We start from the raw sequence: 16,397 nt of genomic DNA on the forward strand, positions 1-16,397 counted from the left end.
AAATAAACCAAATATTCATCAATATAATAACGAAATACAACAATACTTTCAAACGATAAAACAGGTCCAAAACAAAAAAGCAGTTAAAACTTACAATATCTATAAAAAATCTAGTATAGCTTTATTTAATTTATAACATTGTTTTGTTTTGTTATTCTGTTGTTTAGTTTTGGTTTCATTCCTTCTGCTCCCCTGTATGTTAATTTGCAAACCACCCCCCATGTTGCAGTGTGTATATATGTTTATGTATATTTATGTGTATGAATGTATTTTCCATACCTCACTCTTGCCATAACTGACTTTGCATTGATGCAACAACAATCCAATCTGCACCTTATACTGTATATACATTTGTTGTTTTGTCTTGTTGTTATGTGTTTGTAATAAAAAAATAAAAAAAAGATCCCCCTGTAGTTGGAACACACCCTCCAGTCCCTCTTCTTAAACAGAAGGACCACCCCTGAGCTAAAGTTTGTCCATTTTACTCTTCATTGTAAACAGCAAAGAATAAGATGGACAAGCTTCTGCTCAAACCTCTATCGAAATAAAAAAAATAAAAAATCTTGACATATAATTTTAAGCTTTTAATTTTTGACACTGCACAAAGCTCATGTTCACAGTCTGGAGTCTCTGAAGCCCGATCTCCAGCTTTTTGAGTCTGATTTTAGGTTCACTTGATCCGGCCTCAGCAGCTTTTTCTCCTTTAGTGTGTTCAAGAGGATGCAGCTTCAGATGAGCAGGTTTTCTCAAAGTCCTTCCACACTGGTCACAGCTGCAGCTTTTCTCTTCAGTCTGGAAGATTTAGACATGTTCCTCACAGACCTGAAAGCCTTCTGCTTTCTTCAGTCGTCTGGTTCGTCTCCTCAGTGTGTGTTCTGTAGTGACTGGAGAGTTGCTGGGATGTTTTAAAAGCCTTTTCACACTGGTCACACTCATATACTATGTCCCAGGAGTGAGTTCTCATGTGTGCTTTGAGATTGGATGATGTAGAGAACCTTTTCTCACAATGGTCACACTCATGTGGCTTCTCTCCAGTGTGGACTCTCATATGTTGAACAAGGGCATTAGATCGTAGAAACGCCTTCCCACACTGGTCACACTTGTATGGCCGCTCTCCAGTGTGGATTCTCATATGTGATACAAGGCAGCCTGAAGCTAAAAATGTCTTTTCACAAACATCACATTTGTATGGCCTCTCTCCAGTGTGGATTCTCATATGTCGAACAAGGGCAGCAGAATGTGCAAATGTCTTCCCACACTGGTTACACTTGTATGGCCTCTCCCCAGTGTGGATTCTCATATGTGATACAAGGTGGGTTGGCTGTGAAAATGTCTTTTCACAAACATCACATCTGTATGGTTTTTCCCCAGTGTGGATTCTCATATGTTGATGGAGATTACTATAGTGTATAAATGCCTTTCCACACTGGTCACATTGAAATGTTTTCTCCCCTGTGTGAGTTCTCATATGTGATTTAAAGTGGGCTGACAGTGCAAATCTCTTTTCACAAACATCACATTTGAATGGTTTCTTCCCGGTGTGGATTATCATATGTTGATGGAGATTACAAGATTCTATAAATTCCTTCCCACACTGGTCACACCTGTATGGTTTTTCTCCCGTGTGGATTCTGTAGTGTCTTTTCAGTCCGTAAGGGTTTGGCCACATCTTTCCACACTGGTCACATGTGAACCCCATTCTGTTGGTGGATCTTGTCGCTCTGCATTAGAACAAAGAAAAAGTGTCAAGTAAAATTACTTTTGTAACTGTTCACACTAAATACACATAAAATCACAAATAGTAAATCATATGTAAGAATGTTTCAATGTGTGTTTTACAAGCAGGTTACAATTGACTGAAAGCATCAACTAAGTTTGTATTTTATTTTAAAGGCACACTTTTTCTGTCTGTAGCTAAACAAAATCAAATTAAGGAAACATACACAGAGATATTTAACAACTTTGTTGCTCTGAATTCTAATCCACATGTTCAGTGGAAATGACAAATGTAACACATGTGACAACAGAAGCCTGGGCTTTGGTGTAACAGTGCAACTTTAATTCTGAAGGACAGAAAAACAGCTCTGCTGAGTCATCGGGACTGACTGTTCCACATGTACAGCATTAAATTCTGTTCCACCATCTATTTACAGGTCTATGTACAAACACCATTTCAATTCTCAGGTGATGAGCAAAAGGGGCTGTTTAAGTTCAGTTGTGTGGAGAGATCTGATTATCCAACAGCCATGATTTAAATTGATCAGAGAAGGAAGTGACTAACAGTTCATGTATAGTCACTGGGATGGTGTTCCCAGATTCACCTGGGCGTAGCGCAGAGGGCTTAAGTCTACCTGGTGCCCTAGAGCTAATATGGACTCGTGTAACTTTCAGATTTAAGTGGCAAGTGGGATTAGGAGTAGTTTTACAACCAGCTCGTGCATTCGGCTCCAGGACCTTGTATCGAGGACCTGACTGGACCGGGACTTGGACCATGGTTTCATCTCTTCATGTTGGCCACTAATGCACTTTTGGAGTCAGAACAGCAGATAGAGGACACACTCTGCTCCTCTGGAGAAGGTAAGAAGCTTGTTTTCATTAGTTTTGGACAAATGTGAGGACAGAGCCTCACAAAAGAACGTAAACATAACGTATTACGTACATATATTAATACGTAAATGAGCTCGTGGGTGCGATGGAGCCGCTCCGGTGTTCTGCCGTGTGTGCAGACAGAACCCACTGAAAACCACTTCATCCTCATCCTTCAGAAATAATATATAAATATACATATAATATAAATATATAAAAATATCTAAAAGTCTAACGAGCCAAAGATTTCGCGACCCCCCGTTGAAGACCTCTGCCTTAAACCAGGGAGCCCCCGCACCAAGATGGCGGCTGTATTAACGCATTTCAAGATCCAAAACATCCAAAAATGGATAAATGTGTTGTTAGAACATGGATCTATATTTGTTAAAAGTGTAAAACATAGATCCATGAGTAAAACTTACCGATGGCGGCGGGCGGCTCGGACCAACTGCGGCGGCGTCTTCCGGGTGGTGTCTGCCAAAAGCGCTCCGACGGACTTGACCCGGCTTATTTTGGTTCCGGGTGGGAACTTTGAGAAGTGGAAAGTGTGCGGGGGCTTGGTTGATAAAATGTAGATTGTTATTTTCTGAGAAAAATGGCGGGGATTTGTATAATGGAATGTTCATATTTTTAATGTGTATTATATGTGAATATTTATCCTAATGCAGGGAGGGGTATTCAACTAAAATTTGAGATGGTTGTAGAAAATTTCCTCAAGTGGAGGTCCAGGATCTCATAATGTCAGACTTACATTATGATTGTGATACAGAAGTAGCATCATTTTATTATTGTCTGAAAGTATGAACATCGGACTGTCAAATCAATGAAAATACAAGTGAAAAACATTTCAACAAAATGTATTTTTAACACAAACACACAGTAGGTCTACATTATATACAGGGCTGCAGTTTAAAATGAGTTACAGAAAATAAATACAATAGCTGAATTGTGCATCTTAAAACAAAGGGTTTTATTTCAGAAAAAAACTGCAGCAGCTTGAGTTTCCCTTTTTCTTTACCTGTCACATCTCAACTTAAAAGTCTCAATCAATTTTTCATCAGATATCTCAAAACCTCTTTCCTCTGTGAAAAATATACTTCTTAAACAGAGGGACCACCTCTGAGCTGAAGTTTGTCCATCTTATTCTTCATTGTAAACAGTGAAGAATAAGATGGACAAACTTCTGCTAAAACGTCCTTCCAGGGTATCCTCAGGTTTGACTAAAAAAGTCTTAAATTTAGAGTAAAGACCATTTTAAGACCAATTAAACAAAAATTAAGACCAATATTGCACCCATTATGCAGGCGAAAAACTCCAGATCCAATTCTAATAATGACCAACCAACTACTATATCTCGAATCTAAAAGCCACTGTGGATTAAACCTGCATTTCCCCATGATCCATCCAACGTCTTCCTAAACTCTAATGATGGTTTACTCATTGCCGCTGGTGCCAGAAACCTAAGTATTGTTTGCGCATACTCCAAATTAGACGTTCATTTACGTTACATGATTTCATGTTGTTGTTTTTTTTTCCTGCCTCCACTGACCAGCCTGGGTGAATATACAAAAAACAATCTAATGAAATTAAAGACCTTTGTGAAAAAAATAAACATAATTTAAGACTTTTTAAGGACTTAATTTAGGAACATGAAATTCAAGACCTTTTTAAGACTTTTAACACCCCATGACTGCCCGACTTTTTCATAAAAAAGAAATAAAATCTTGACATATCATTTTAAGCTTTTAATTTATGACACTACACAGAGCTCAGCTCCACAGTCTGGAGTCTCTGAAACCCAGTCTCCAGCTTTTTGAGTCTGAATTTAAGCTCAATTGATCCAGCCTCAGCAGCTTTTTATCCTTTAGTGTGTTCAAGAGGGTGCAGCTTCAGATGAGCAGGTTTCCTCAAAGTCCTTTCACACTAGTCACAGCTGCAGCTTTTCTCTTCAGTCTGGAAGATTTAGACATGTTCCTCACAGACCTGAAAGCCTTCCCCTTTCTTCAGTCGTCTGGTTCGTCTCCTCAGTGTGTGTTCTGTAGTGACTGGAGAGTTGCTGGGATGTTTTAAAAGCCTTTTCACACTGGTCACACTCATATACTATGACCCAGGAGTGAGTTCTCATGTGTGATTTGAGATTGGATGATGTAAAGAACCTTTTCCCACAATGGTCACACTCGTATGGCCTCTCTCCAGTGTGGATTCTCATATGTGGTATGAGGTGGCTTGACTCTGAAAATCTCTTTTCACAAACATCACATCTGTACGGTTTTTCCCCAGTGTGGATTCTCATATGTTTACGGAGATTACCAGATTGTATAAATGCCTTCCCACACTGGTCACATTGAAACGGTTTCTCTCCTGTGTGAGTTCTCATATGTGATTTAAAGTTGGTTGACTGTGAAAATTTCTTTTCACAAACATCACATCTGTACTTTTTTTCCCCAGTGTGAATTCTCATATGCTGATGGAGATTACCACAGTCTATAAATTTCTTCTCACACTGGTCACATTCAAATGGTTTCTCTCCTGTGTGGATTCTCATATGTTGACGGAGGACACAGGGGCTTGTATATTCCTGTCCACACTGGTCACAGCTGTATGGTTTCTCTCCTGTGTGAGTTCTCATATGTCGATGGAGGCCACCAGAGTATATAAATCCCTTCCCACAAACATCACAGCTGTATGGTCTTTCTCCGGTGTGAGTTCTCTTATGTCGATAGAAGACACTGGAATGTCTAAATTCTTTACAACAAAAATCACATCTGTACGGTTTTTCCCCTGTGTGGATTCTCATATGTTGACGGAGATTATTAGATAGTGTAAACGCCTTTCCACATTGGTCACATTCAAATGGTTTCTCTCCTGTGTGAATTCTCATATGTTCATGGAGGCCACCGATGTTTTTAAATCCCTTCCCACACTGGTCACAGCTATATGGTCTTTCTCCTGTGTGAATTCTGTAGTGACATTTCAGTTTGGAAGCATTTGGCCACACCTTTCCACACTGGTCACATGTGAACCCCATTCTGTCGGTGGATCTTGTCGCTCTGCATTAGAACAAAGGAAAGGAAGTGTCAAGTAAAATTACTTTTTTAACTGTTCACACTAAATATACATAAAATCACACATAGTAAATCATATGTAAGAATGTTTCAATATGTGTTTTACAAGCAAGTTACATTTGGCTGAATGAATTAACTAAGTTTGTATTTTATTTTAAAAGCACACCTTTTCCTTTTTTTTAATTATTATTTTTTTTTATTATTTATAATTTGTCACATCCACAATAAGACGGACTTAACTAAACACGCATACAAAAAATAAAAATAAAAATAATAATAAAAATAAATAATAATAATAAGGATAAATAAATAAAATAAATAAATAAATCAATAATAATAATAAAAAATAAAGCACACCTTTTCTGTCTGTAGCAAAAGAAAATCAAATTAAGGACACATACACAGAGATATTTAACAACTTTGTTGTTAAATATTTCTACAATATTTATTGTGATATCATGGGAAAGTTCACGATATGGTGGGAAGGTTCACGATTAGGGATGTGACAATATCCAAATCTCTCTGTACGATATTTTCACAATATTCATCTCACAGTATAATATTTATTGCAATATTTTGTGAAGGCTGCAAACAAAACTGTTAATATTCTACTTTTTCCTCTTAAAATACCTTGACAAGACTTAATCCAAAGAACTAAGACTTAAAAGTGCTTAAATCTGTTATTTCTTCTTGTCGTCTGCACTGAAATGGAGCAAAGGATCATGGACAATATAGTTCCTTTGTCTTTTTGTTTTGTTTTTAGCCGTTGCTGCACCATAACTCTTAATTTACACAAAGAGACTTATAATTCTATATCTTGTGATGGTCCACGATATTATTGTGAGAACTTTGACAATACGATATCATGATATTTCGGTTACTGGTACATCCCTAATAAACATCATTACTGTAATTCCAGTGTCTGGTTTCAGGGTTTCTCTAGTGGCGTCGTGAAATATTGCTTTGGCTGTTTGCTTGTAGGTGCAGTTATCTTCACCAGACTTTAGTTGTAGCGACATCAGTCCATCAGGAACAGTGAGAAAGCAAAGCCAAACAATAAACACACTCTCTCTCTCTCGAGCTCTAAGTCCAACATTAGTCCTGGTTCAGTCAGTCTGGGTTCAAAACACAATAACATTAAGTATCACTGACTTACAAAATAAAATCGTTCCTATGAAATGATTTGCTTTGCTCTTTCGTCTTCTTACTCCGCTCGTTCGTCCCGCATCTGAAACTGTGAAAAACTTTACCTTAAACCAGGGAGACCCCGCACCAAGATGGCGGCTGTATTAACGCGTGCCAAGAGGCTGAACGCGAGATTCTAAATCTGTGAGTCTTGACACCAAACTTGAGATAAATGTGGAGTTGGAACATGGATCTATATTTGTTAAAAGTGTAAAACATAGATCCATGAGTAAAACTTACCGATGGCGGCGAGCGGCTCGGACCAACTGCAGCGGCGTTTTCTGGGTGGTGTCTGCCAAAAGCGCTCCGACGGACTTCATCCGGCTTATTTTGGTTCCGGGTGGGAACTTTGAAAAGTGGAAATTGTGCGGGGGCTTGGTTTATAAAAATGTAGAGTCTTATTTTCTGAGAAAAATACATGGATCTATTAAAATAACTGGATACAGTATTGCTAGCTTGTAGCTGCCTCGAGTTGACGTAGTGGCCACTCAGTGGTTCTACAGTCGAAAAAATCCCATGGGCCGAGAGAAGATTTTTCTCATAGAGCGCAATGTAATCACAACCTGCTCGTGTTCGGCTGACAGGGCACCTACAACTTTCAAAAATGTCGGGTTTTGTGGCGATTTTTACCTACTTTTAGATTATAAACTTTTTCTCGCTCAAAATCCTTCAGTTGTCTTAAAAAACGCTTTATATTCGTTAGCTCCGGCTCCGCTCTGCTCACGTTCCTCTCGCTCTGATTGGTCAAAGCGATCACGTGATACACGAGCCCGCGCTCCGTGCGTGTGGTCGCGTGTGCCCATGGGAGAAAAGAGCACTACTGCGCATGCTCGGTCGGCCCCCGGCCACCGGAAGTACCTAGCCGGGCTAGGCTAATCTGGGATCATGCGCCATTGAGCTCAGCCCATTGACTTGAATGCGCGGCCATTTTGGAACCTGGGGGCTTGGAAAAATAGCGGAGATTTGTATAATGGAATGTTCATGTTTTTAGTGTGTATTATATGTGAATATTTATCCTAATGCAGGGAGGGGTATTCAAATTAAATTTGAGGTTGGAGAAAATCTCAAGTGGGGATCTAGGACCTCATAATGTCAGACTTACATTATGATTGTGACACAGAAGTAGCATAGTTTTATTATTGTCTGAAAGTATGAACATTGGACTGTCAAATCAATGAAAATACAAGTGAAAAACATTTCAACAAAAATGTATTTTTAACACTGAAACACACAGTAGGTCTACATTATATACAGGGCTGCAGTTTAAAATGAATTAGAGAAAATAAATAAAATGGCTGAATTGTGCATCTTAAAACAAAGGGTTCTATTTCAGAAAAAAACAGCAGCAGCTTGAGTTTCCCTTTTTCTTTACCTGTCACATCTCAACTTTTAAAAGTCTCAATCAATTTTTCATCAGATATCTCAAAACCTCTTTCCTCTGTGAAAAATATACTTCTTAATCAGAGGAACCACCTCTGAGCTGAAGTTTGTCCATCTTATTCTTCATTATAAACAGTGAAGAATAAGATGGACAAACGTCTGCTAAAACGTCCTTCCAGGGTATCCTCAGGTTTGACTACACCAAATTTAAGACTATTTGAAGACCATTCAAATGAAAATTAAGACCAATATTGCACCCATTATGCAGGCAAAAAACTCCAGATCCAATTCTAATAATGACCAAACAACTACTATATCTAGAATCTAAAAGCCACTGTGGATTAAACCTGCACTTCCCCATGATCCATCCAACGTCTTCCTCCACTCTACTGATTGTTTACTCATTGCCGCCGGTGCCAGAAACCTAAGTATTATTTGTGCATACTCCAAATTAGACGTTCATTCACGTTATATGATTTCACGTTGTTACCTCCGCCAAGGAGGTTATGTTTTTGCCGGCGTTTGTTTGTTTGTTTGTTTGTCTGTCTGTTTGTTTGTTTGTCTGTTAGCAACATAACTCAAAAAGTTATGGACCGATTTTGATGAAATTTTCAGGATTTGTTGGAAATGTGAAAAGGAAGAACTGATTTCATTTTGGGGGTGATCCGGAAGAAATCCTGGATTCTGGATCACTTTGAAATTTTAGTTAACACTGTGGTAAATGGGGCCAAAAATTTTGTTTCTCAATATCTCGGTTAATTATTGACCAAACCCCATGAAATTTGACTCAGGGATGGACAATCGGATCCTCTTTCATATTCCAAATTGAAAGATACGAGACAAATATTTATGGAAAACACAATTAATATGAGGGGGACTGTAGTCCTTGGCGGAGGTCTGCGCTCTCTGAGTGCTGCTCTAGTTGTTTTTTTTTCCTGCCTCCACTGAACAGCCTGGGTGAATATACAAAAAAACTATCTAATGAAATTTAAGACCTTTGTGGAAAAAATAAGACTTGGAAAACATAATTTAAGACTTTTTAAGGCCTTAATTTAGGAACATGAAATTCAAGACCTTTTTAAGACTTAACACCCCATGGCTGCCCGACTTTTTAATAAAAAAAGAAATAAAATCTTGACATATCATTTTAAGCTTTTAATTTTTGACACTTCACAGAGCTCAGCTCCACAGTCTGGAGTCTCTGAAGCCTGATCTCCAGCTTTTTGAGTCTGACTTTAGGTTCAATTGATCCAGCCTAAGCAGCTTTTTCTCCTTTAGTGTGTTCAAGAGGGTGCAGCTTCAGATGAGCAGGTTTCCTCAAAGTCCTTTCACACTAGTCACAGCTGCAGCTTTTCTCTTCAGTCTGGAAGATTTAGACATGTTCCTCACAGACCTGAAAGCCTTCCCCTTTCTTCAGTTGTCCGGTTCATCTCCTGTGTGCGTTCTGTAGTGACTGGAGAGTTGCTGGGATGTTTTAAAAGCCTTTTCACACTGGTCACACTCATATACTATGTCGCAGGAGTGAGTTCTCAGGTGTGCTTTGAGATTGGTTGATATAGAGAACCTTTTCCCACAATGGTCACACTCGTATGGCCTCTCTCCAGTGTGGACTCTCATATGTGGTATGAGGTGGCTTGAATCTGAAAATGTCTTTTCACAAACATCACATCTGTACGGTTTTTCTCCTGTGTGAGTTCTCTTATGTCGATAGAAGCCACTGGAATGTCTAAATTTTTTACAACACAAATCACATCTGTACGGTTTTTCCCCTGTATGAATTCTCATATGTTGACGGAGATTACCAGATAGTGTAAACGCCTTTCCACATTGGTCACATTCAAATGGTTTCTCTCCTGTGTGAATTCTCATATGTTCACGGAGGCCACCGATGTTTGTAAATTCCTTCCCACACTGGTCACAGCTGTATGGTCTTTCTCCTGTGTGAATTCTGTAGTGACATTTCAGTTTGGAAGCATTTGGCCACACCTTTCCACACTGGTCACATGAACCCCATTCTGTCGGTGGATCTTGTCGCTCTGCATTAGAACAAAGGAAAGGAAGTGTCAAGTAAAATTACTTTTTTAACTGTTCACACTAAATATACATAAAATCACACATAGTAAATCATATGTAAGAATGTTTCAATGTGTGTTTTACAAGCAAGTGACATTTGGCTGAATGAATTAACTAAGTTTGTATTTTATTTTAAAGGCACACCTTTTCTGTCTGTAGCAAAAGAAAATCAAATTACAGAAACATACACAATATTTATTGTGATATCATGGGAAAGTTCACGATATGGTGGGAAGGTTCACGATTAGGGATGTGACAATATCCAAATCTCTCTGTACGATATTTTCACAATATTCATCTCACAGTATAATATTTATTGCAATATTTTGTGAAGGCTGCAAACAAAACTGTTAATATTCTACTTTTTCCTCTTAAAATACCTTGACAAGACTTAATCCAAAGAACTAAGACTTAAAAGTGCTTAAATCTGTTATTTCTTCTTGTCGTCTGCACTGAAATGGAGCAAAGGATCATGGACAATATAGTTCCTTTGTCTTTTTGTTTTGTTTTTAGCCGTTGCTGCACCATAACTCTTAATTTACACAAAGAGACTTATAATTCTATATCTTGTGATGGTCCACGATATTATTGTGAGAACTTTGACAATACGATATCATGATATTTCGGTTACTGGTACATCCCTAATAAACATCATTACTGTAATTCCAGTGTCTGGTTTCAGGGTTTCTCTAGTGGCGTCGTGAAATATTGCTTTGGCTGTTTGCTTGTAGGTGCAGTTATCTTCACCAGACTTTAGTTGTAGCGACATCAGTCCATCAGGAACAGTGAGAAAGCAAAGCCAAACAATAAACACACTCTCTCTCTCTCTCTCGAGCTCTAAGTCCAACATTAGTCCTGGTTCAGTCAGTCTGGGTTCAAAACACAATAACATTAAGTATCACTGACTTACAAAATAAAATCGTTCCTATGAAACGTTTTGCTTTGTTCTTTCGTCTTCTTATTCCGCTCGTTCGTCCCGCATCTGAAACTGTGAAAAACTTTACCTTAAACCAGGGAGACCCCGCACCAAGATGGCGGCTGTATTAACGCATTTCAAGAGTCTGAACGCGAGATTCTAAATCTATGAGTCTTGATACCAAACTTGGATAAATGTGGAGTTAGAACATGGATCTATATTTGTTAAAAGTGTAAAACATAGATCCATGTGTAAAACTTACCGATGGCGGCGGGCGGCTCGGACCAACTGCAGCGGCGTCTTCGGGGTGGTGTCTGCCAAAAGCGCTCCGATGGACTTCACCCGGATTATTTTGGTTCCGGGTGGGAATTTTGAAAAGTGGAAAGTGTGCGGAGGCTTGGTTTATAAAAATGTAGATTCTTATTTTCTGAGAAAAATAGCGGAGATTTGTGTAATTGAATGTTTTTAATCTTTTTCTTTCTCAGAGGGACAAAGAAAGAAAAAGATTCGGTCCGTGTGGCATGGTTTAGTCCTGTTAAATCCTGGTTTCGACCTAGTTTAGACTTGGTTTTAGTCCTGGTTTAGGCCTGGTTTAGACCTGGTTTAGACCTGGTTTAGACCTGGTTTAGTGTCCGGCAATTAGTGGAATTACGGGGAAAAAAAGAGATATAGCCCAGTGTAATCCATTTATTTCAACAAAGTAACTGTAATCCAATTACCACTCTCTGAAACAGTAACTGAATACAGTTACTCATAATTTGTACTCTGATTATGTAACTCCGGTACATGTAATCTGTTACTCCCCAACACTGGTCATATGTTGGGTAGCGCAGTATTCTTGCGTCCCTTTCGACAGACTCATGTTTGAGCTCTTTAAGACAAACATTCAATTTGTTTATTCCAAATAAAATCTGAAATCATTCTGTTCCATTCGGTAAACTGCCTGGAGGGCACTTCAACCGGTAATGCCAGAAATAAATAAAGAAGTTTTGGTAATACAGTCATTTTTATCAGTTCAATTCTGTTGTGTAGATTCATTGGGAGTAGCAGCCATCGCTCCAAATCTGCTTTCATATTAGATGTTATGTTAGGTACATAATTGTTTTTAAAAATTGAGGCAGATTCTTTGGGTATTTGGACTCCTAAGTATTTAATTATGTGGTTATTCCAATTACACTGTAAACATTTTAAAAGATATTTGTTTGGTTTATAATTATAGGCAAGGGTTTTATGAAAATTTAGTTTGTAACCAGAGTGCTGACCAAATGTGTTAAGCAAAGATAATAATGCTGATAAATAAACTGGTTTCAGTTAAGGGTAAGTCATGATCAGTGTTGGGAAGGTGACTTTTAAAATGTAATCCCCTACAGATTACAGATTACATACCCCAAAATGTAGTTTGTAACGTAATCCATTAAATTACTTAAAGTGACAAACGTAATCTGAATACTTTGGATTACTTGATATTGTTATGCTTTTGAAAACAACATGAATGTAACAACCACATCCTGAAAATTCTTGTTTGTTCTCTTCAAACAGACGACTGTTTACTGTAGAGAAACAAAGACCAGGAAATCTGAACATGAGATATTTGTTTTGTCTGATAAAAGAAAATAAAAAGCCCCGTCTTTACTTAAGCATTTTAAAAATATTATTGATAGAGAAATGATTTCTATATGAAATCACTGCTGCCTTAAATTATGTCCACCTACTGTTAGTGTCATATTGTCTAGACCAGGTTTAGTCCTGGTTTAGTCCTGGTCTAGTCCTGGTTTAGTCCTGGTTTAGGCCTGGGTTTAGTCCGGGTTTAGTCCTGATGTAGTCCTGGTGTAGTCCTGGTTTAGACCTGGTTTAGTCCTGGTGTAGTCCTGGTGTAGTCCTGGTTTAGTCCTGGTGTAGTCCTGGTTTAGTCCTGGTTTAGGCCTGGGTTTAGGCCTGGGTTTAGTCCTGGTTTAGACCTGGTTTAGTCCTGGTTTAGTCCTGGTGTAGTCCTGGTTTAGTCCTGGTTTAGGCTTGGGTTTAGTCCAGGTTTAGTCCTGGTTTAGTCCGGGTTTAGTCCTGGTGTAGTCCTGGTTTAGTCCTGGTTTAGGCCTGGGTTTAGGCCTGGGTTTAGTCCTGGTTTAGACCTGGTTTAGTCCTGGTGTAGTCCTGGTGTAGTCCTGGTTTAGTCCTGGTGTAGTCCTGGTTTAGTCCGGGTTTAGTCCTGGTGTAGTCCTGGTTTAGTCCTGGTGTAGTCCTGGTGTAGTCCTGGTTTAGTCCTGGTTTAGGCCTGGGTTTAGGCCTGGTTTAGACCTGGTGTAGTCCTGGTGTAGTCCTGGTTTAGTCCTGGTGTAGTCCTGGTTTAGGCTTGGGTTTAGTCCGGGTTTAGTCCTGGTTTAGTCCTGGTTTAGTCCTGGTTTACTCCTGGTGTAGTCCTGGTTTAGTCCTGGTTTAGTCCTGGTTTAGGCCTGGGTTTAGTCCTGGTGTAGTCCTGGTTTAGTCCTGGTTTAGTCCTGGTTTAGTCCTGGGTTTAGTCCTGGTTTAGTCCTGGTGTAGTCCTGGTGTAGTCCTGGTTTAGTCCTGGTGTAGTCCTGGTGTAGTCCTGGTTTAGTCCTGGTGTAGTCCTGGTGTAGTCCTGGTTTAGGCCTGGTTTAGTCCTGGTTTAGTCCTGGTTTAGTCCTGGTTTAGTCCTGGTTTAGTCCTGGTTTAGTCCTGGTTTAGTCCTGGTTTAGGTCCTGTTTAGTCCTGGGTTTAGTCCTGGTTTAGTCCTGGTTTAGTCCTGGGTTAGTCCTGGTTTAGTCCTGGTGTATTCCTGGTTTAGTCCTGGTTAGTCCTGGTGTAGTCCTTGGTTTAGTCCTGGTTTAGTCCTGGTGTAGTCCTGGTTTAGTCCTGGTTTAGTCCTGGTGTAGTCCTGGTGTAGTCCTGGTGTAGTCCTGGTGTAGTCCTGGTTTAGTCCTGGTGTAGTCCTGGTTTAGTCCTGGTTTAGTCCTGGTGTTGTCCTGGTGTAGTCCTGGTTTAGTCCTGATGTAGTCCTGGTTTAGTCCTGGTTTAGGCCTGGTTTAGTCCTGGTGTAGTCCTGGTTTAGTCCTGATGTAGTCCTGGTTTAGGCCTGGTTTAGTCCTGGTGTAGTCCTGATGTAGTCCTGGTTTAGTCCTGGTTTAGTCCTGGTGTAGTCCTGGTGTAGTCCTGGTTTAGTCCTGGTGTAGTCCTGGTGTTAGTCCTGGTTTAGGCCTGGGTTTAGGCCTGGGTTTAGTCCTGGTTTAGTCCTGGTTTAGGCCTGGGTTTAGGCCTGGGTTTAGTCCTGGTGTAGTCCTGGTTTAGTCCTGGTTTAGTCCTGGGTTTAGTCCTGGTTTAGTCCTGGTGTAGTCCTGGTGTAGTCCTGGTTTAGTCCTGGTGTAGTCCTGGTTTAGTCCTGATGTAGTCCTGGTTTAGTCCTGGTTTAGTCCTGGTTTAGTCCTGGTGTAGTCCTGGTTTAGTCCTGATGTAGTCCTGGTTTAGGCCTGGTTTAGTCCTGGTGTAGTCCTGGTGTAGTCCTGGTTTAGTCCTGGTGTAGTCCTGGGTGTAGTCCTGGTTTAGTCCTGGTTTAGGCCTGGTTTAGGCCTGGGTTTAGTCCTGGTTTAGTCCTGGTTTAGGCCTGGGTTTAGGCCTGGTTTAGTCCTGGTGTAGTCCTGGTTTAGTCCTGGGTTTAGTCCTGGTTTAGTCCTGGTGTAGTTCCTGTTTAGTCCTGGTGTAGTCCTGGTTTAGTCCTGGTTTAGTCCTGGTTTAGTCCTGGTGTAGTCCTGGTTTAGTCCTGGTTAGTCCTGGTTTAGTCCTGGTTTAGTCCTGGTTTAGTCCTGGTTTAGTCCTGGTTTAGTCCTGGTTTAGTCCTGGTTTAGTCCTGGTTTAGTCCTGTAGTCCTGTAGTCCTGGTGTAGTCCTGGTTTAGTCCTGGGTTTAGTCCTGGTTTAGTCCTGGTCCTGTTAGTCCTGTAGTCCTGGTGTAGTCCTGGTGTAGTCCTGGTTTAGTCCTGGTGTTGTTTAGTCCTGGTGTAGTCCTGGTTGTAGTCCTGGTTTAGTCCTGGTGTAGTCCTGGTTTAGTCCTGGTGTAGTCCTGGTTTAGTTCCTGGTTTAGTCCTGGTTTAGTCCTGGTTTAGTCCTCCTGTAGTCCTGGTTTAGTCCTGGTTTAGTCCTGGTTTAGTCCTGGTTTAGTCCTGGTGTAGTCCTGGTGTAGTCCTGGTTTAGTCCTGGTTTAGGCCTGGTTTAGTCCTGGTGTAGTCCTGGTTTAGTCCTGGTTTAGGCCTGGGTTTAGTCCGGGTTTAGTCCTGGTGTAGTCCTGGTTTAGGCCTGGGTTTAGGCCTGGTTTAGTCCTGGTGTAGTCCTGGTTTAGTCCTGGTGTAGTCCTGGTGTAGTCCTGGTTTAGTCCTGGTGTAGTCCTGGTTTAGTCCTGGTTTAGGCCTGGGTTTAGTCCGGGTTTAGTCCTGGTTTAGGCCTGGGTTTAGTCCTGGTTTAGTCCTGGTTTAGTCCTGGGTTTAGTCCTGGTTTAGTCCTGGTGTAGTCCTGGTTTAGTCCTGGGTTTAGTCCTGGTTTAGTCCTGGTGTAGTCCTGGTTTAGTCCTGGTGTAGTCCTGGTTTAGTCCTGGTTTAGTCCTGGTGTTAGTCCTGGTTTAGTCCTGGGTTTAGTCCTGGTTTAGTCCTGGTGTAGTCCTGGTTTAGTCCTGGGTTTAGTCCTGGTGTAGTCCTGGTGTAGTCCTGGTTGTAGTCCTGGTTTAGTCCTGGTGTAGTCCTGGTTTAGTCCTGGTTTAGTCCTGGTTTAGTCCTGGTGTAGTCCTGGTTAGTCCTGGTTAGTCCTGGTTTAGTCCTGGTTTAGTCCTTGGTGTAGTCCTGGTGTGTTTAGTCCTGGTGTAGTCCTGGTGTAGTCCTGGTTTAGGCCTGGTTTAGTCCTGGTGTAGTCCTGGTTTAGTCCTGGTTTAGGCCTGGGTTTAGTCCTGGTGTAGTCCTGGTTTAGGCCTGGGTTTAGGCCTGGTTTAGTCCTGGTGTAGTCCTGGTGTAGTCCTGGTTTAGTCCTGGTGTAGTCCTGGTGTAGTCCTGGGTTTAGTCCTGGTGTAGTCCTGGTTTAGTCCTGGTTTAGGCCTGGGTTTAGTCCGGGTTTAGTCCTGGGTCCTGGTTTAGTCCTGGTTTAGTTCCTGGTGTAGTCCTGGTGTTTAGTCCTGGTTTAGTCCTGGTGTGGTTAGTCCTGG

General features: G+C 40.7%; 2 protein-coding genes across 4 annotated transcripts in view; one reads left to right on the forward strand and one right to left on the reverse strand.

The window, feature by feature from the left end:
• Positions 1-571: 571 nt before the first annotated feature.
• On the reverse strand, positions 572-11,539 carry LOC129412122 (zinc finger protein 239-like). 3 transcript variants are annotated; one of them, XM_055165185.1, is made up of 4 exons: positions 7,077-7,457; positions 6,808-6,885; positions 4,661-5,636; positions 572-1,669 (listed from the first exon to the last, which is right to left on the reverse strand). In XM_055165185.1, exons 1-4 carry the CDS (start codon positions 7,154-7,156, stop codon positions 815-817), a joined length of 1,989 nt encoding a protein of 662 aa, XP_055021160.1. In that variant the 5' UTR covers positions 7,157-7,457; the 3' UTR covers positions 572-814. The 3 variants fall into 3 exon arrangements, with proteins under 3 accessions (XP_055021160.1, XP_055021159.1, XP_055021157.1); XM_055165184.1 differs by lacking the exons at positions 572-1,669; positions 6,808-6,885; positions 7,077-7,457 and adding an exon at positions 11,468-11,539 and having other exon boundaries at positions 3,428-5,636; XM_055165182.1 differs by lacking the exons at positions 572-1,669; positions 6,808-6,885 and having other exon boundaries at positions 3,428-5,636; positions 7,077-7,467.
• Positions 2,522-16,397, forward strand: part of tdrd5 (tudor domain containing 5) — a 51,957-nt gene continuing 38,081 nt past the window's right edge. Inside the window, exon 1 of the mRNA XM_055165260.1 lies at positions 2,522-2,577. The gene's annotated coding sequence lies outside the window, so the exon portion shown is untranslated. The remainder of the gene's footprint in view (positions 2,578-16,397) is intronic.

This window comes from Boleophthalmus pectinirostris, unplaced genomic scaffold (assembly GCF_026225935.1).
Source record: "Boleophthalmus pectinirostris isolate CB_2022bp ecotype Guang Dong unplaced genomic scaffold, ASM2622593v1 HiC_scaffold_7, whole genome shotgun sequence".
Lineage (NCBI taxonomy): Eukaryota > Metazoa > Chordata > Actinopteri > Gobiiformes > Gobiidae > Boleophthalmus > Boleophthalmus pectinirostris.